This window comes from Ixodes scapularis, unplaced genomic scaffold (assembly GCF_016920785.2).
Source record: "Ixodes scapularis isolate PalLabHiFi unplaced genomic scaffold, ASM1692078v2 PGA_scaffold10__122_contigs__length_95168666, whole genome shotgun sequence".
Classification (NCBI taxonomy): Eukaryota; Metazoa; Arthropoda; class Arachnida; order Ixodida; family Ixodidae; genus Ixodes; species Ixodes scapularis.
The window spans coordinates 63,819,967-63,840,107 of NW_024609836.1; the positions used below are offsets into that span (position 1 = coordinate 63,819,967).

The 20,141-nt window shown below is 51.7% G+C and overlaps 1 protein-coding gene across 1 annotated transcript; it reads left to right on the top strand.

Moving 5' to 3' along the window:
* The first annotated feature begins 18,102 nt into the window (after window positions 1–18,102).
* Window positions 18,103–19,827, top strand: LOC120851091 (solute carrier family 22 member 7-like). Its single transcript, XM_040223643.1, has one exon. The coding sequence runs from the start codon at window positions 18,103–18,105 to the stop codon at window positions 19,825–19,827; it is 1,725 nt and encodes a 574-aa protein (XP_040079577.1).
* Window positions 19,828–20,141: the final 314 nt, after the last annotated feature.

Below are 20,141 nucleotides of genomic sequence, written 5' to 3' on the forward strand. Positions count from 1 at the left end.
GTCCGCGGTAGCATTAACCGCACCGTGAAAGAATCCATGGCGGCCCGGGCTGCGAAGAACGAAGCCTCCGTACCGAAGAAACAGGATGGCGGCGCTGCCTCGGCTCCTGCCATCAAGAAGCGGTCCACCCCAACCAAGAGACGGAAGGGTAAGAGGACGATCCCTCTTCCTCCTCTTCCTATGGGGTTTAAAGTCACGTTCCGACCCCGGGGACTCGACTTTTCCCAAGTTTCTGCAGCCGACGTCCTGTCAGCCGTTGTCTCGCAGCTCGGCCTGTCGCCGCGCGAAGTCTGCTCTCTCGACAAGTTCCGCATCAACCCGCGCAGTAACACGATCACGGTCAGCACGCCGGACGAGGACAGGCAGCTAGCCTACCTGCAAATTCGGTCACTGGTGATCGGTGGTAAGACGCACGAGGTCACGACTCACATGGCCACTCCAAACGACTCGACGCGAATAGTCGTACCGAAGGCCCTCTCCTTCGAAGGAACCGAGGATGCTAAAGACATCCTGCTCGACTGCATAGAGCAGAACCCGCACTGGCAGGTACTCGCAGCACGACGGATGGGCAAGTCACGAGCGCTACTGGTTACCATACGAGGCAAGAGGATCCCGACATACCTCTACTTCAATGGGTTCACTCTCTCCTGTTTCCCGTACAGAGATAGAATCGAGGCGTGCGTCAACTGTAGACGAACTGGTCACCGGGCCGACGTGTGTCCCATGCCACCCCAGAGCAGATGCCACCGCTGCGGAGCCCAACACTCGTCGCAAAACGAAGATGGCTCGCACTACGAGTGCCAGCCCCTGTGCGCCATCTGCGGGGGCAGGCACATCACGGCCTCCAAAGAATGCTCTCATCGCTATGTTCGCCGCCCTGAGGGTCGCGGACCAGCGCCGACGGAGCCAGACAAGCAACGACAGCGGTCCCGCAGGTCCCGCTCGCGAGACAGCAATGGCGGACAGCGAGGTTACCGAGCACGCAGCCGCTCGGTCTCTTTCCCTCCCCTGGAGGGCAGAGGCCGAAGCGCTTCCAGGAATCGAAGTGTCTCGAAGAATCGCAAGCCCAAGGAAGACAGGGCGGCGTGGGCATCTGCATCTGCGGCTGGTGCTGAGTCCGCGCTGGTCAAGGAACTACGACGGCAGATCTCCGACCTTCAACGACAACTAACGGGAGCGTGCGTCTCCAAACCGACCACTTCAGCGCAAACTACGCTCCTGCGGCCTCCGCCCCGAACGCCACCCGCAACCAACCTCCAATATACGCCGCTTGACCCCGAAACGTCACCCACCCACGTAGTACCGGAACCGCTCTTGGAACCGGGGCCGGTCCCCGAAAAGAAACCTCGCAAGCGCCAGGCCTCCAAGGCTGCGCCACTTCCGCTAACAGAGAGAGATCTCGAAATAGACGATGACACCTGCAGCGTGGTCAGCTCTGCGACTGTCCTCGCCCTCGAACAGCGACTGGAAGCTCGTCAGGAAGCATTCACACAACGCATGGAATCCCGGCAGACCGCTCTCGAACAGGCGATCGAGGAAATCCGGCACACCCAGCAGCAAATGCAGCAACAGATGCTCCAAATGCAACAGCAGATAGCACAGATTCTGCAAGCACTCCCTCTTATCCAGGAACAGCTACGCAAACTCCAGCTCCAACATGACTAGGCGCCGGCAACGGCAGCAGCAACCCCTGCGAGTGTGGCAGTGGAACTGCAGGGGTCTCGGTCGCAAGAGAGGAAACCTGCAGCTCCATATTCGCAACGCCGAGCACATGCCTGATGTTCTCGCCTTCCAAGAATCGCACGATGGCGTCCATCTGTCGGGTTACGTTCGCTTCGAGGTCCCCGTCGAGGCAGCAGTGAGAGGGCCGCGCGCATCGAAACCTGTTCATACTTTCGTCCGAAGAGGCATACCCACGATACAACACGAACCCGTAGTTGACAACGTGCCGCACATTCTGCTCGAACTTCTGCCCAGGCGCAAAGAGCAGCGCCGCGTCTTTCTACTCAACGTTTACAGCCCCCCGAAGGATCAATCGAAGGCTGTGGCTAGAATCCTCGCAGAAGTTCTCCGCGTCGCCAAAGACACCCCCCTGCTCGTCGTGGGCGACTTCAATGCCAACCACGGTGAATGGGGGCACCTACACACTCTTCCTAAGGCCGTGTCCCTCCAGGAGTGTGTAGACGAGCACGACTACACTATATTAAATGATTTCCGCTATCCCACCCGCATTGGGAACAGCGTCTCTAAAAATACGTCGCCCGACCTCTCCATGACGAGAATGATTGGTGAAGTGTCGTGGACGAACACCGGGGTTTCCCTCGGCAGCGACCACTATGTGCTCGAGATGCTCATGCCGGTTGAGGGAATCTCGGCCCCCGCAAAACGCAAAGTCCTGGTCACGGATTGGGACGCTTTTCGCCGCAACAGGGATGCGTCGGCTCCGACCACCATCGAAGACCTCTGCGGTTGGACCGACGACCTCCTATCCAGCGCGGAATTGGTGACCGTCGAGAGCGACGCCTCTTCGACCTCGGGAGTCAGCGACTCCAAACTCGAGCACATGTGGCAAGCTCACCGCAGTCTTCAGGCCAGGTGGCAAGCACAGGCGAGACGGAACGGAAAGCTCCGCAAGCGCATAGCTCGCCTGGAAAGAGACATCGAGATTTATGCGGACCAGCTAGATCGGCAGCAATGGGGACAGGTGTGTGACGGTCTCAACGGTAACCTCCATCGCAAGGACACTTGGTCGCTGCTCAGACATTTGATGGATCCCACGACCACCAAAACGACTCAGCGGACCGACCTCTCCAAGGTCCTTCACTCACACGGGGGCAGTACGGCGGACCTCATGGAGGAACTCCGTAACACCTACATTTCTGCTTCCACAGAGCACGAAGAGGCCTTCCTTTCGTACACCGGGTCACCAAACCCCGAGCTCGACGATGACATAATCGAGGCCGAGGTTCGGAGCGCGATGGAACAACTACGCGCGAGATCGGCGCCGTGCTCCGACAGGATTACGAACAAGATGCTCCGGAACTTGGACGACCGTTCGGTGACGGCACTAACGGCCCTCTTCAACGAGGTGTGGCGAACGGGATCGGTGCCCCCTACCTGGAAGCACGCCGTCGTCGCTTTCATTCCGAAACCCGGAAAAGAGCTTTCGGTCTCCAATCTCAGGCCGATTTCTCTTACGTCTTGCCTGGGCAAGTTGCTCGAGCACGTCATTCTCAACAGACTCCAAGCCTACGTGGAAGACCGCGACCTTCTACCGCACACCATGTTCGGCTTCCGAGCTCACCTCTCTACCCAAGACGTGTTCCTGCAACTCTCACAGGACATCGTCGAGAAGAAGAGGGGAATGCAAGCCTTGCTGGCCCTCGACCTCCAGAAAGCGTTTGACAACGTGAAGCACGAAGCCATTCTCAGTCGGATTTCTCGCCTGCATCTCGGGCTCCGCACCTTTGCGTACTTGAAGTCCTTTCTCACGGGACGCACTGCAGAGATTCGCCTGGGAGAGGATGTCTCGCCGACCTTTCGAGCCTGCGTTGGACGAGGTACTCCCCAAGGGGCAGTACTCTCACCCCTCTTGTTCAACTTCGCAATGATGGATCTGCCAGAAAAGCTGACCGTTATCCCCGGCCTACGTCATTCGCTTTACGCGGATGACGTCACCCTTTGGACTGAGGGTCACGTATTACACGTGCAAAGCGCGCTCCAGACGGCCGCTGATGTCGTAGTAGACTATGCCAGATCCGTCGGCCTCGAGTGCTCCCATGCCAAGTCGGAACTCCTTGTGAAGAGGGGCTACCACGAGCGCATTTTCCAGGACGATGTTCAAGTTCTTGTCAACGGCAATCACATCTCTGAAAGCGACTCGGTCAGAGTTCTCGGCATGCACCTCAGAAAAGATCTGTCAAATGCAGACGCCGTTCTTTGAATTGGCAAGACGGCCAAGAGCACGGCTCGTCTCATTAGACGCATCGCCAACAAGCGAGGCGGGGTCAAGGAGGGCGACGTTTGCCGCATAGTGCACGCGTTTGTCGTCAGCCGCGTCCTCTACACGGTACCTTACATGCGACTCACGACAACCGACAAGAAGAAGCTCGATTCTATCATAAGACAAGTGTACAAGTTGGCCCTCGGACTCCCCATGGCCACGTCTACGGACCGCCTCATGCAACTTGGAATACACAACACGGTGTCCGAACTCGTCGAGGCGCACCGGAGCTCTCAAATCGTGCGTCTCTCTAAGACGCCTACCGGGCGCGCCGTCCTGGAAAGGCTGGGGATCGAGCCGGAACCTTTGCAAGAGGCCCCGGTCGACGTTCCGAAGACGGTTAGGAAAGCGTTGGAAGTCCGCCCGGTACCGCGGAATATGCACCCTCAACATCACGAGGAGCGGAGAAAGGCGCGAGCTGACGCCCTCAACAAGCAGCATCGTACCAACTCTGGCGTCCTTCACGTGGACGCTGCGCCGTACCCGGGCGGCGCCTCTCGTAACGCCTGTTTCGCGATCGCCGTGGTAAACAGCGACGGATCCACGGTCGCCCAGGCCTCCGTGACCACCAAAGCCACTGCAGTGGCGGAAGAGGCGGCCGTTGCACTGGCCCTGGTCCACGCGGGCCCCCTCTCAACGACGATCACCAGCGACTCCAAGACGGCAGTCCGCAATTTCGCCAGAGGCAGGGTGTGCGCGGTAACGGAACGCATCCTTCGATCCTTTAAGCCCGGCTCCGACCGCACCAGACACCGTCTGGTGTGGGTCCCCGCTCACTCGACCCACGAGGGGAACAAAACGGCACACGCAACGGCAACTCGAGCAACTTCCCTCCGAGTGCCGGCCGGCACGCTGCCAAGCTCCCCTAGCGGCGTCGACGAAACGGCGTCCCACCACCTTTCGATGTTCAAGGACTGCCTGACGGTGTGCCAAGAGATCTTGCAACACTACCGCCTAGAACGCAGACTGTATCCACCACCCGACAAAAGTCTCACCAAGTTCCAGGCCCTGAGGTGGAGACAGCTGCAGACAAATACCCTCCCCTGCCCGGCCTTTCTGCGGCATATCTATCCAACCCTCTTCGACGGGAGGTGCGCTCGCTGCCCGCCACCAGACCCCGCCGACGGGGGGACTGGCCCGACCAAGGCCACCATTGCACACTTGTTTTGGGAATGTCCCTTCGACCCTCCCTCACCTACTTTACGGGACTTCGTCGCTCACCTTCGAGAAGGAGAAGAGGACCCGCTGGATCCCCCTTGGGCTGTGCTTCTCCGAAGCTCGGACCCACACATCCAAGCCGAAGTCGTCTCCCGAGCGGACAAGATCGCGACGGAAGTCACGAAGACATTACAAAAAGCGAACGAGCACCCGACGCTTGACTTGGCGTGAATATCGGTGCATGCCATGCACCGATGTTCACGCCAAGTCACATCCCTTCCAGAACAGAGAAAAGCCACCTCGCATGCATTCCTTTTTAGTTCGGGAACAGAATTTTTTCTTTTTGAGAAGCCGCGGTAGGTAAACCTCTATCCTGCGGCTTCTTGATGTGGTGTTCCATTAAAGTTGTTTCTCTCTCTCTCTATCGGAAAAGAGAAAGATGTGAAAAAGCTAATAAATTAAATAAAATTACACCTAAAATAATTATAGCTGAAAAGGAAAACAAAATAAAATGAAAATCAATCTCTCAAAGTCCTAGGCATGTCCAGTGCCGGCACTCCGAAGCCTTGACCATACACCTATTTGTGCGCAGCTGCCCCCATAAACTCATACTCGCTGTCTTGTAGTGTTAATGATGGCTGGCTCACACATTTGGATTCGAGCTTTCTTATCCAAAAGGCTTCCACTATTTCTCTTGTTGTTTTTTCTTTATGAGAAGCTAGAACAGTTGTTGCACAAAAATCTGGATCACATCCACAGGTTCTGCAGTGGATGGCTAGGTGGCTTCCAGTGGTGGTTTGAAGAGACTGTTTATGTTCCCTCAAGCGGTCGTTGAGGCAACGCCCAGTCTGTCCGACATAGGTTTTCCCGCAGGACAGAGGAAGATGGTAAACCACTTGTAGAATGCAAGACACAAAGTGCACCTTGTGGTTTTTCATGCAGCAAGCCCTGCTGTCATTGTTCTTGTCCACAAGCGTGCAAATTCTACCCAGTTTGTTTGGGGCTGAAAACACCATGGGCACGTTGTATCTATTGGCAACATTTTGAAGTTGTGCGACGTCTTGTGGATGTATGGTATAACTAGTGGTCGGATATTGGTAAGGTCTTTGCTCTTTTTTCTTTTGGTCGATCCTTTACAGGTTTGTATCAGAGTGCCCGCAACTTACTTAACATGGCTGATGGAAAGCCGGATCTTGAGAGTTTGTTTACTTGAGTGCTGAAACTCTGTTCGATGGTGTGGTGACAGGATTTTTTCAAAAGAGGGATAGCCAGTTCGTGCATGTATTCAGCTTTGAAAAAATCCTGTCACCACACCATCGAACAGAGTTTCAGCACTCAAGTAAACAAACTCTCAAGATCCGGCTTTCCATCAGCCATGTTAAGTGAAGTTGCGGGCACTCTGATACAAACCTGTAAAGGATCGACCAAAAGAAAAAAGAGCAAACACCTTACCAATATCCGACCACTAGTTATACCATACATCCACAAGACGTCGCACAACTTAAAAAAGTGTTGCCAATAGATACAACGTGCCCATGGTGTTTTCAGCCCCAAACAAACTGGGTAGAATTTGCACGCTTGTGGACAAGAACAATGACAGCAGGGCTTGCTGCATGAAAAACCACAAGGTGCACTTTGTGTCTTGCATTCTACAAGTGGTTTACCATCTTCCTCTGTCCTGCGGGAAAACCTATGTCGGACAGACTGGGCGTTGCCTCAACGACCGCTTGAGGGAACATAAACAGTCTCTTCAAACCACCACTGGAAGCCACCTAGCCATCCACTGCAGAACCTGTGGATGTGATCCAGATTTTTGTGCAACAACTGTTCTAGCTTCCCATAAAGAAAAAACAACAAGAGAAATAGTGGAAGCCTTTTGGATAAGAAAGCTCGAATCCAAATGTGTGAGCCAGCCATCATTAACACTACAAGACAGCGAGTATGAGTTTATGGGGGCAGCTGCGCACAAATAGGTGTATGGTCAAGGCTTCGGAGTGCCGGCACTGGACATGCCTAGGACTTTGAGAGATTGATTTTCATTTTATTCTGTTTTCCTTTTCAGCTATAATTATTTTAGGTGTAATTTAATTTAATTTATTAGCTTTTTCACATCTTTCTCTTTTCCGATATATGTTCATGTGTGTAGTTTTCTTCCTTCTCCTTTTCATAGTAAATCGCCAGTTGCGAGTCAGCGCTTGCCTGTTCTGTCTTCCTTTTCTGTCCCTCTCCTTGTGCGCTGTTTAATTATGTACACAATTTCGAAGTGCGCCAGGGAATCTTGTACTACCAGCTCCAAAGCGGAACAAGCTCACGGAAGCTTTTCGTGGTCCCACGAAGTATGTGTTAGCGTCAGCATTAGCGTGATGAACATCACGCCTTTTTTTTTTTAGTATCCGCCATATTGTGTTTTATCGAGAAAATCAAGGCGGATGGGCATTCGGCTCGCACCCAAATTTCAATGTTTGTACCAATGTACGTTTTAATAACTGTTCCCAAATAAACCATCAAGCTTTTCTATTACAGATGATCCCTTGAATTGGGTTCCACGCTTCATACGAAGCACAGATGTGCCGGTGACTCGCTTTCGGTTCTCGACGCAACGAAGTGAAACGGACTCAAACGCAAGTGTCTGAACCGGCCTTTATCCTGGCTGTCGGTGCGGCCGTGGCTGACCACGTCTTTTTTCCCGGCCTTTTGTGTTGGTGGTTTTGTGCCGGTGACCAAGAGGAGGTTCCATATTCTGCTATTGGCTTCTGGTGGGCCATAACCCCCCGAAACAGGCGAAAAAGTGAAAAATGCTGGAGCTATAAAATTTACTGCTCCTACCTTAGGAAAACTTCCTCCGAAAGCCGAAAGATCCCTGTAGTGATGTAGATTTTATGTTTGCGCGTGACCACCGTATATAGCGGCGGGGACGAAGAAGAGGATGTAGAATAAAGCCAGAGAAGGGGAATGGCTGCCCGATTCTTATTCTGCCCGCCGCGGTAGCGCTCTGTTTGTTCAACACACTTGCAACGCTACATCGGCGACGAGGATGTGTTAGGCAGTCTTCAGCTACTGTTCTGGCAAGTGTCCACCCTCCACGATCTCGCAGCGCGCCGCCGCTATATCACAAGGCGCTAACTTCACAGCCAAGTCTACCGGATCGGTAGGTTGGACATTTGAGAAAAGGTACATGGAAGTGACGTAATGCAAAGGAGGAACGTATCCTAGCAACACTCACGTGGCGGCTCTGCCCACTTTGACGCCGCTACGTCATCGCAAACTTGACACCTGTCACCCGTTTGAGCGACGTTCGGAGCCAACCCCCGGCGAGCGGAAGGAGCTACGCATTCTCTGAGGCGTCCCTACGCGCGGGATACGGGGTAGGATTTACTACGACACGGAGAGCAGTTCCTGCGTTTAGCGAAGAAACGGCAACCAATCCTGTGCGTCGCTGGTCGTCGCATCTGTTCTATTACAGGTAAAAGTATTAAAAAACAATCAAAACCTGTTGTGCGTTGTTAAAACAAACCGCTTTTTTGTGTCCTTGTGCAATACATTTAAGAATTAATTGGAGAGAAAGTTGTTCCAATATTATGCGGGATGTGCGCTACGCGCCTTCCTCAAACCAAAATGTCGAACCACGAGGAGGCGGAGGTGCCGGGGGCAGCGGAGGGGTCGGCGGAACCAACGGGGAGCGCGCGAGTGACGGCTGCTTTAGTCAGGAACAATTTTTTTTATCTTTCGAGAACTTGCTATTGCTGTGCTCAAATAAGAATATTTGGCGCAACATCTGTGATAATTCTTTCAAAGTGGTTCAGTGTTTATATGGTGGTATGCTAGTCAGAGAATATATATATATATATTTTTCCTTTCCAAATTTAACTATTTTGCTGAAATAAGACCAGAGTGTTCAACAAGATATCTGTGATATATACTTCAGATTGCCCAATTGTTTACATGGTTCCAGTCGATGCTCAGTTTTACTTCCAAGAATGAAATATTACATTCCATTTTATCACACTTTTATTCATGAAGTCACAGGTTTTTCTTTAAGAAATAAAGCAATTTTCAAAACAAACTACATGTGCACTGTCTTGAGATAACACAATCACCTAACTTTGATGAAGTACCATAAAAGAGATAATAAAATGGAGCAGAAGGCAAGACGCTTTGAAGCATTTGTAAAATGAAACAATGTCCATCACAACAATATCCCTGGTTCAATCAGCAACTAAGAAAGCAATCTCTGCAAAAGCAAGCATTTCTTTCTAGAGGTAGTCTAAATTAATTCTGAGTTCTTTGCAGGGGCAATCCAGATGACCTGTTGGTCTGGCAACTAAACCTCCAAACCTTTTCTGTCACTGTCGACTGCGTCTCGTGCCTTCTGCTCATAAAAATAAAAAAAGGCTGTATCGATTTCACCGCGATGCACTCGACACGTATCCGGAGGCAGCACGCTGGCTGTGCGACGAACTTCACAAGGTGTAGGAGCTGAAGAGAGTATGTAGCTTGTGGACGGCCATGACTGTGGAGCAGGAAGCGAAGTGTGCACTTTACGGCTTCCACGGGGAGGGCTTCACTGAGGGCAAGAATGTGACGGGGTCCTTGGTGGTCAGGACCTCAGTCGTGGTGGCGAGAGGTTCCCTGTCGCTCGCGGCGTCCGTGCTGGGCACCACCGCAGCGAGGGCGCTGAGGGGCTTCCCGACGGAGTCCCTGGTGGTCGGGACTACCGTCGTGGCGGCGGACCCCTTGCGTGTGATGCTCCGCACGGGCACGTCTGCGGCGGGTTCCGAACCGGGCGACAAGGCACTGCCTCAGAGCCTTCCCCCTGTCCGAGAGGCCGACCGGAAGGCCGACCGGAGGGCCGGTAGGAGCCAGCCTCTCGGGAGCCGACGCTGACCTCTCCGAGCTCGGCTCAGAACCGTCCGAGCTCGGCTCAGACTCCAACTCTGACTCTTCAGGATCTGAGTTTGACTCCGGTTCTGGCTCGCTCGATGCAAGGCAGATGTAGTGGAGCACTGCACATGCCGAAATAATGGCGGTGGCTGTTGAAGGGTGGTAATACAGAGCCCGGTGCCTTTGCAGACACCGGAATCTGTTTTTCAACAGCCCGATGCAGCGCTCCACAACAGACCTGATCGAGGAATGCGCCTTATTAAACCGGCCGCAAGCGGTGGAGGTCGCGTGGTTCCCGGGAACAGGGGTGATGAGCCAAGGCTCCAAGGGGTAGCCGCTGTCACCTGCACATGGAGAGGATGGAACATATTACATTCTTTACTTTTTAAAATAAAAGGCAAGAAAACAGCAAAAACAGCTGTGTGCAACTATGTCAATTATAATGTAACTTAAGTGTGATTTGAAGTGTGTTAATATTTCTGCACTACAGTATCAGTTTACATTATGATTAATTAGCACCAGCTTGCAGCTGTGTGCAACTATGTCAATTATAATGTAACTTAAGTGTGATTTAAAGTGTGTTAATATTTCTGCACTACATTATCAGTTTACATTATGAATAATTAGCACCAGCTTGCCTGCAAACTCCATGTTACTTCATGTAACTATGTGGTTTTCTGGTGGGTTGTATGGGATGTGTGCACGATTCCTTAGGGGTGCTGTGTTGTATGCAAGTGCATTATTAGGCCCTTGCATCCGGCAGATAAAAGCTATGTTACTTTTGGGAATGTGGCCGTGACCTTAGGCACGGGCAGAGCAGAACACGCTGGCCTTGTCTTTGGCAAGCAAGAGGATAAGGCGCCAGCTCGACGAACCTCTTGCCTAATCCTCGGTGGAGTTGGAGATGGGGAAAAGAGAGGGGGTGGTTAGATTGGAAAGGAGTCAGGTCCTGTTGGGACACGGAGGGTCTAATAGGAGGAGCTATATAGGCAGACCGAAGAAGAAGGGTCAGGGAAAAGAGTCCAGTGTGTGGGACAGAGACGACCCGAGGACAGATTTGGCGAGCCCCAACTGGCCAAGGAGGAATTGATCCCATTCCGTACAAACTGACGACCGTCAAAGCGACCAGGCGAGCCCCCAGGGATCAGTGAAAGAGCTGCAACTTCATGCAAAAACCAACCAGCGAGAGGGTACAGGCAGCAAGAGGGTACAGGGTAACAGTGAGTGGGCCGAACCGGACAGCGACTCGCACTGCGGTCGCATGCCTTGCGTAGTCTATCACTGTCTTGAGATTGGTGTAGTGTGGCTTTCGTAGCCTGCAGAGTGTGAGAGTTATGTGGACATAAACAGAGATTAATGGCCAAACTTTGGGTGTTGTCTCACTTCAAGGAGAGTGAGACAACACCCAACTGTGTCTGTGTGCCTCACAACAAGCACAGTACGTGCTTGTTGTGAGTTGAAAGCCACAGTACGTGTGGTACTGTGGCTTTCAACCAGTGGTAGCCACCGTGTGCGTAAGGAATGAATTTAGTATGCTCACCAAGCAGGAACCGGCCGTCGCGTGGCAGCTGCCCTTGCTCGAGTTGGTTTCGGAGCCAGGAAAATTGCCACACGAAGGGGTCATGCACCGACCCGGGATACCGTGGGTCGATGCACATTATCCGCCAGTCGGCGTCACACACCTGAAAGTGAGAGAGATATTGACATGTAATTACCTGAATCCACAAGTAGTAGATTGTACTTATGGTTCACAAAGCAGTCGCAATTTCAGAACCTTTTAAGTTATTTTGTATGACACATGCATGTCAACACACCTTCCTGGATGCAAGGTACAACTAACTACCTTAAAACAAAAATAATGTTTTTTTCTTTTTTTTTTTTACGGAAGCTTGCACGTTTTAACAGACAAGTATTATTTTTGGGAGAAGCGTCTCACGGCTTACATGCTACGTAGAGCACACGCTCGCGCAGTCGTGAGACCCCACAGCCCGCAGTCATAAAACGGCATACTTAAACCGTATCGGCAATACGTTTTTTTTTTTGTTTTTTTTTCTAGAGATTTGGGGCGCGTTTTGACAACGTAACATGAGTATACTTACCACCATCATGTTGAGGGCGTAGAAATACCTGCGGCACCAGTACGCCGCCTTCGTGTCAGTGGGGTCGTTCTTGGACGGGCCGACGATGGAGACCATGGTCCCGTCCACGCAGCCGATGACGCCGGGTATCCTGCCGAGCAGCCTGAAGCCCTTCTCCGCGTCGAACGTCTCGCTCGGCGTCTCGGGGAAGTGGATTGAGCCACGCTGGACCACGAGACGACGCACGATAGCGACAGATACGGCGCGGACCCCAACGCTGACTGTCTTTTGGTCCCGCGCTACGTGTTCGTCGCTCGCCACCATGCCTTGGAAGCTCCCCGTGCTGTAGAAGCGCAGTGCACACAACACTTGAAGCTCCACAGTCATGACGGTCCACGAGGTACGCACTCTCCTCACCTCCGGTTCCTCGCGAAGTTCGTCGCACAACCACCGCACCACGATCTTGGGCAGGCGGTATTGCTTCCGAAAGATCTCCTCTGGGAGCTCGAATGCATCGCGGTGTTCCCGATACAGCCTTTCCGGCGAAAAAAAGAAGCTCCATTAAAGAAAAAGTCGAATTGACGAGACGGCGACGCCTCGCCGCCGAAAACATGCTGCCAATGACATCTAGTTCCGAGCAAGTACCTTTTGAAACGTACTCGGTACAAAACGAAACGTCATTTTGTTGTCACGTCCGGTAGCCGACTCCGCCCAGTTTTGCCGACTCCGCCCACATTTTTCTAGGGAAATTACGTCACTTTTGCTTCCAACCAATCAGACGTGAAGACGTCACTTCCGTGTACTAAAAAAAGGAACATGTACAATGTCGAACCTAGCTATCCTGTTCTCCACTAACGATGACCCTGGTTCCAACCTCACTGCCCCCTTTTGACTTGGATGCCACTGACCCAACTAATATCGGCACCGAATGGCGAAAGTGGATCACTCGCTTTGAAAACTTCCTCATCGCTTTCGATGGGAAGAATGACGCATGCAAGCGTTCTCTCCTGCTCCACTATGCGGGGGAACATGTCCATGAAAACTCCGAGACCCTTCCTGACCAGCAGAGTGGTCCCACATCAAGTACGACGCCAGACGCTGATACACCTTCAGTAACGACCAGAAACACATACCAATATCTCAAGGACAAACTTGACGCATACTTCTATCCTCGCATGAACACCACTTTCGAGGTCTTTCAATTTCGTCAGGCAACTCAACTCCAGGGCGAATCTGTCGGCCAATTCTCGATCCGGCTTCGACTGCTTGCCCGCAATTGCGGTTTCGCGAACGCCGACGAGGAAATCAAGAATCAGATCATATTTGCAACGACATCTTCACGCCTACGACGAGTAGCCCTAAGACAAGACCTTAACCTTCCATCACTTTTGAATCAGGTTCGACTCCTCGAGGATGTCAACCAAGCAACGACTCCATGGAAGGGTCGTCAACAACCACCACGGTTCACGCAATCTCTGGACAACCCGCTACGGCCATGCAGGCACATCCAGAAATGCGCAACAACCTCGCTGCTTCTCTTCCCGTCTGAAATATGGAGGCAGCGCACAACAACACACCCACGTCTCGCCTCCCCAGTGTTTCCACTGCGGTGCTTACTGGCGCCACGAGGGAGGACAAGTAAACTGCCCCGCCAAATCTGCCTCTTGCAAAGCATGTGGCAGAAGAGGACACTATGGCAAGGTGTGCCAATCAGCAGACAAGCCTATCTTCCAGATTTCTCATGATTCTGACTCCGATGAGAGCGTTTATGCTGTCGGAACTATATCACAAATTTCTCACCAAAACCTCCCAGAGGTTCATCTGCAGGTTAACAACACCCATGTAATATTCCTTATTGACACAGGTGCTTCAGTATCGGTCATTGGAACCTCTACCCTTAACAAGCTTGGAGCACTCACAAAACTCCAACAGGCAGGCACGCGTATTTACGCGTATGGATCGGATGCTCCGCTACCAATCATAGGAAAGCTCAGTGTCACGCTGAAGTAGGGACAGCGACACAACAGAAGACTTATTCGTAATAGAGGGAACCGTGAAGTCACTGCTGAGCTTCGCTGCTGCAAATAGACTGGGCCTCATTTAAATCACTTCCGCCATCCAAGGACACTCACAAAAAGATGCACGCTCGAGTGGAGAAGTGCCTCCAAACTTGCTTGAGACCCCACTCGCTGCTTTTCCCGAGTTGTGTGCGGGTGTAGGCAAACTAAAAAACGTCCAAGTACACCTCCACATTGACAAAGCCATTGGCCCGGCTGCTCAGCCCCATCGCAGAAACCCTTTTGCAGTCCGAAGCAAAGTGGAAGAGAAGATAAGCCAGCTCTTGACCCTTGATATCATCGAAGAAGCAACCGGACCTACTCCATGGTTATCTCCAGTCGTAATTGTGCGAAAGCCGCACAATCCAGAGGACATTCGCCTATGCATCGACATGAAATGTGTGAATAGGGCCATTCTTCGCGAGAGGCACGTCTGCCCTACCATCGAAGACGTGATCACAGCGCTGAACGGATCAACACTCTTCACCAAGCTTGATTTAAAAGATGGGTACCACCAACTAGAACTTGATAATGAATCGAGAACAATCACAACATTTGCAACACAGAACAAACTGTACCGCTACAAACGACTTATGTTTGGAATTAATGCAGCTGCCGAGGTTTTCCAGGAAACCATCCGTCAAGTACTCAACGGCATACCTCACGTCCTCAACATCAGTGATGATATACTTGTGTTTGGCAAGACAAAGGATGAGCATGATCAGGCTCTCCAGGCAACTCTCGAAAGGTTGACAGAGAACGGCCTCACAGTCAATCCAAGAAAATGTCTCTTCGCACAAAAAGAACTCTGTTTTTTCGGTCACATTTTCTCTGATTCTGGAATCAGAACAGACCCCCAGAAGATTGCAGCACTAAAAAAATGCCGGCCCCTGCCAACGCTCATGAAGTTCGAAGTCTGCTTGGTACAGTAAATTACAGCGGACCGTTCCTACCTAACCTTGCATATATAACATACCCTCTTCGGCTTCTCACAAGAAAGAACACCAAGTGGGTGTGGGGACCAAAAGAGCAAGGTGCTTTGGATACGCTTGAAGAAAAGCTGTCTGAGATCCCCAACCTTGTCTTTTTTGATGGTACAAAAGAAATAATTCTCACGGTCGACGCGTCGCCTGTTGGCCTTGGTGCCATCCTAGCACAGAAGGAAGGCAACAACACGGAGATTTCGCATATGCTAGTCGGGTTTTGACCCCCACTGAAGCACGGTACTCTCAGATTGAACGTGAATTGCTTGCAGTTGTCTGGGGGACAGGGCACTTTCATCTGTATCTTTACGGTAACAACTTTCTCATTCGCACAGACCACAAACCCCTTGTCTCCATCCTCACCAACCCACGGGCGTGTCCGTCTGCACGAATTGAGCGCCTCGTGTTGAGAATCCAACAATACAACTTCAGAGTGGAGCACACGTGTGGAATCAACAACCCCTCGGATTACCTGTCTCGCCATCCCATGCCGAGCTCTTCTGCTGATGCCCGCCTGGCTCATAGCGCTAATGCATATGTCAACTGCATTGCCCACCACAACATTCCCAAAGCCATGACTCGTGCAGAAGTAGCTGCCGCCACTCTGAACGACCCTCATTTTCAAAAGGTGATCGCTGCCCTCAGCAATCCTGCCAGGTGGAACGACCCAGCACTCAGAAAGTTTATATCCGTACAGCACGAGCTCTCTCTGACGGACAGCGGCCTACTACTGAAAGGAAATTGCCTCGTTCTACCGGCTGCTCTCCAGCAACAGGCGATATGTCTCGCTCACATTGGGCACCAGGGCGTTTCCAAAACGAAAGCGATCACGAAGCGAAAAGTATGGTTTCCCCACCTAGACAGCATGGTACAAACTACTCTTAAAAAATGTATGGCGTGTCAGGCAACCATCCAACATCAACACAATGACCCCGTCGCGATTCCATCGAAGCCAAATCAACCTTGGGAGGCGCTCTCACTTGACTTCGCGGGGCCTTTCCCTAACGGCAAATACATAATGGTCCTAATGGATGATACGTCACGCTAACCCCTCGTGGCGGTATTATCATCGTTAGCGGCCCCAACTGTCATCACCAACCTTATGAAGATCTTCAGTACCTTCGGGATTCCTAAGGTCGCCAAATCAGATAACGGGCCTCCATTCCAAAGCCTTGACTTCAAAAACTTCGCTGACTCTCTAGGATGTCGCCATCAGCGCATCACGCCTTGCTGGCCGCAAGCGAACGGTGAGGTCGAACGATTCATGCGCACACTTGAACGGTTTCTACAGACGACAGCGTTGGAAAACTCTACGTGGACTTCGGAATTGAGCGAATTTCTAATGGAGCTATAGGGCAACACCTCAATGAACGACAGGGAAAACGCCCTTCGAACTACTCTTTGGAAGACCTATGGGCTGCCTCCTTCCCGATTCCGCAGACACTAACAACGTGGCACCGGCATGGCAACACAAGGATTACGAAAATCGAAAGAAGCACAAGATTTACGCAGATGAACACAGACATCCGAGACCCCACAACCTCGAAGTCGGAGATCGGGTACTTTGTAGACAGCCTCCGTCGAACAAGCTCACTCCTCCTTATGACCCGCAGTCATATAAAGTGGTCGAAATCAAAGGGGACGCAGGTAACTGCTCAGAGAGATCAGAAAATGATCACAACCCTACCGAAAAGTCCGGTATAACCTTTCGCTATCCGGATTATGGAACCGGAAATCTATTTGGATTCTATCTGGACTCTATCTGGAATTTAGGTTTTCAGAAATTATTCCTTCGTGTGCAATCTGGATTTCGGGTTTCCAGTAACAAATTTCCGGTTCCATAATCCGGATAGTGAAAAGTTATACCGGATTTTTCGGTAGGGAAGGAACTCAAGTTTTTTCAAACTTCTACCCACGAGTGCGAAGCTCAGAGTACATAATGAATTGATCAATGCGGATTATGCAAAGGAAGAAAACGCCATGAATACGCGTCATCCTCACCCTCACCAGGAAGCTGAACATTTTGCAACACATCGACGTGGGGGAGAGACGAGACCTGCAACCCAACGAAGCTCAAAGATCCAGTGAAGGACCACGTCCGACTCCGGAAGTTGAACAACAGCTCGACGTGGAGGAGGACGAAAGAAACCAGCGATTCGTTGAAGCTAGAGTGGCTCTAGTTGAAGCCCCTGGCCCTGATCTATCCGGAACAGCACGACCGGTCCGTACAAGGTACCCTCCTACAAGACCCAGGGACTCCGTCAGCTCCTGAAAAGCGTTTCGCTCTGTTTATTTCTTTGCTTGTCGGGGGAAGTGATGTAGTCATGTAGATTTTATGTTTGCGCGTCACCACCGTATATAGCGGCGGGGACGAAGAAGAGGATGTAGAATAAAGCCAGGGAATGGGAATGGCTGCCCGATTCTTATTCTGCCCGCCGCGGAAGCGCTCTGTTTTTTCAGCCCACTTGCAACGCTACAATCCCGTCGTTAATAGTAGAGTGAAATATAAGATTTTATATTCTAGTTCACCGCACCAATAAAAAAGTTTACTTCCGGTAGCGTCACTGAGCAAGAACGATAGAGACGCTTCGCGGCAGCCCTGAATGGGCGCCGTTATAACCGCCCTTCAGCTTTTATTTCCTCTTCTTCCGTTCGCTTCACTTCAATATTATCATTGCAGGCCAGGTTATTGGTATTATATATTCTACCTTGTCCTTCTCCCAGCATTATCATTTGAGAGGCTCGTAACCGCCCGTTTCAGTGGCTCATTATATCGGTAAAACAAGAGGTCAGAAATGGCGGATATAATCTGGCGCGCGTGCAAAGCGTCTATACTGGCTCGAGCTCGAGCGCCAGAAGCATGTCAGGGAACGAGCATCGCGAGCATTTTAAGATCGCGTGTTCTTCATTCGACTCTACGCTTTGCCCAGACGCATCTCAAGATGAAGGGCTCGTTTCTTCTGACAAAAGCCTGCACCGCCAGCGCCCAAACTGCCGCATTAGACGCAGCGCTTATTTTCGGACATGGCACTTTCCAACAACTGGCACTGCTGTGCACCACGATTTCCATCTTCATCGCAGTAAGCGACAGTCTCGTTACCGTGGTATTCGCACAGTCCATCGAACACTGGTGCAGGCCACCGCCGGAGCTAGCTTACATGCCGACCGACGTCTGGAAGAATCAGAGCATCCCCGTGGAACCGGACGGCACGTTCAGCAAATGCACCCGCTACGAGCCTCCACTGGACGCGGGAAATGCGACGGAGAACCAAACCGTGGTCTTCTGCGACGAGTGGGACTACGCTCTGGCGACCACGGGGAAGTCCATCATCAGCGAGTGGAACCTGGTTTGCCACAGACACCGGCTCCTTTTGCTCCATTCGCTCGTATACTTCGGTGGAGCCGTCGCCGGGAGCGTGATCGGGTACTTCGGGGACAGCTTTGGCCGCAAACCGGTTTTCGTGGTCGCGCTGTTACTGCTAGTCGCCTCTGGCACGGCCATAATCGTCTCCAACACGGTGTTCACGTTTATCATCTTGCGCTTTCTGACATCGGCGACATCTTTGACGGTTTTGAACATGGCGGCAGTTCTGCTGTTCGAGGTGACGGAGACAACGCATCGCGTCGTCTTCTGCTCCTTTGCCTCCTCGTGCACATCCGCGGGGCTGACACTGTTCCAATTCCTCTTACTGGCGGTAGGTGGACACTGGAGGCTGGCTCAAGCGATACTTATGGTGGCGACAAGCTTCCTCCTGTTCGCTTCCTACGCCATTGAAGAGTCTCCTTGTTGGCTGCTGGCCTTGGGCGACATCCAAGGTACCGAGCGCGCAGTGCTCTCGGCTGCAAAGGTAAACCGCTACCCCCTAGACGACGTGAAGGCCAAGATGAATCACATCAAGTACGTGATGTTGCGGAGGGGCAACACGCAAACGAACGTTCAACAAGCGAGCCCCTTAGACCTTGTCCTGAACAGTTCTCTGCGTTTCCGATCCGTCACCCTTTTTTCGAGTGCATTCATGACGCTCCTTCACCTCTACGACACCAATCTTAACAAAACCTTGGTAGAAAACCGGACGGTGCACATAACCCTAATAGTTGCGCGGCTACTTGGTTCGATAGCTTTCTTGTATATCGTGCACTACCTGAGCCGGCGCAAGATGATTTGCGTCGCCATGTTACACATGTCGGTCGTGCTAGGCTTTCAGACTTGGCTGGATTGGCAAAAGGACGACAGAATCCTGCCCATTGTCACAATTATCATTAAGGTAATTGTTCTGGAAATGATTTCAATGACGATATTTGTGTATTTGTTGGAGATATTCCCCACTGTGCTTCGAGCCACGAGCTTTTCCTTAGGCACCATGTTCGGTAGGAGCGGAAGCGTGCTAGTGCTCTTGATCACGGGGCCCAACCCGCCAATTAATCGAGCTCTCGCCATGGCGGTAAGTGCGGTGATGTTCACTTTGATCGGTTTAGCTTTTCTTGCTTTACCCGAAACGAGGAAGGTAATGGTCACCAACACCATTCGCGAGACAGAACTTGAGGACATGTGGCAAGTGCCTGCAGAGAAAACTTTACGCGTCCCAGAACTATTCCTACGCGTCCAGATGTTTCTAAAAAGTCCTAGAGGCCATTTCTTTTTATTAACGCCGCTTTTCATAATGTGACGTTTTATAAAAGAAAAACGTGCAATGTGTCAGTGGCGTCATCGTCTATACGGATCTCCCCCGAATCAGCAAGTGCACTACTAATGCGTCATACAGAAAACTGGGTTCGCTTCAGACACAATAACAGAAATCACCGCGTACACGCCTAAAAAATGTCTGAAAAATGTTCTCTTCACACATATGAATGCTTCGAACACGTATGTAGCAGGGTTTTTTTTAGGAATTGAAATTAGGGGGGTGCCTAAATGTTTAGGGGCGGGGGGGGGGGGGGGGCGGTGTTGGGGGGGGGGGGGGGTGTCACTGAGAATAGAGGA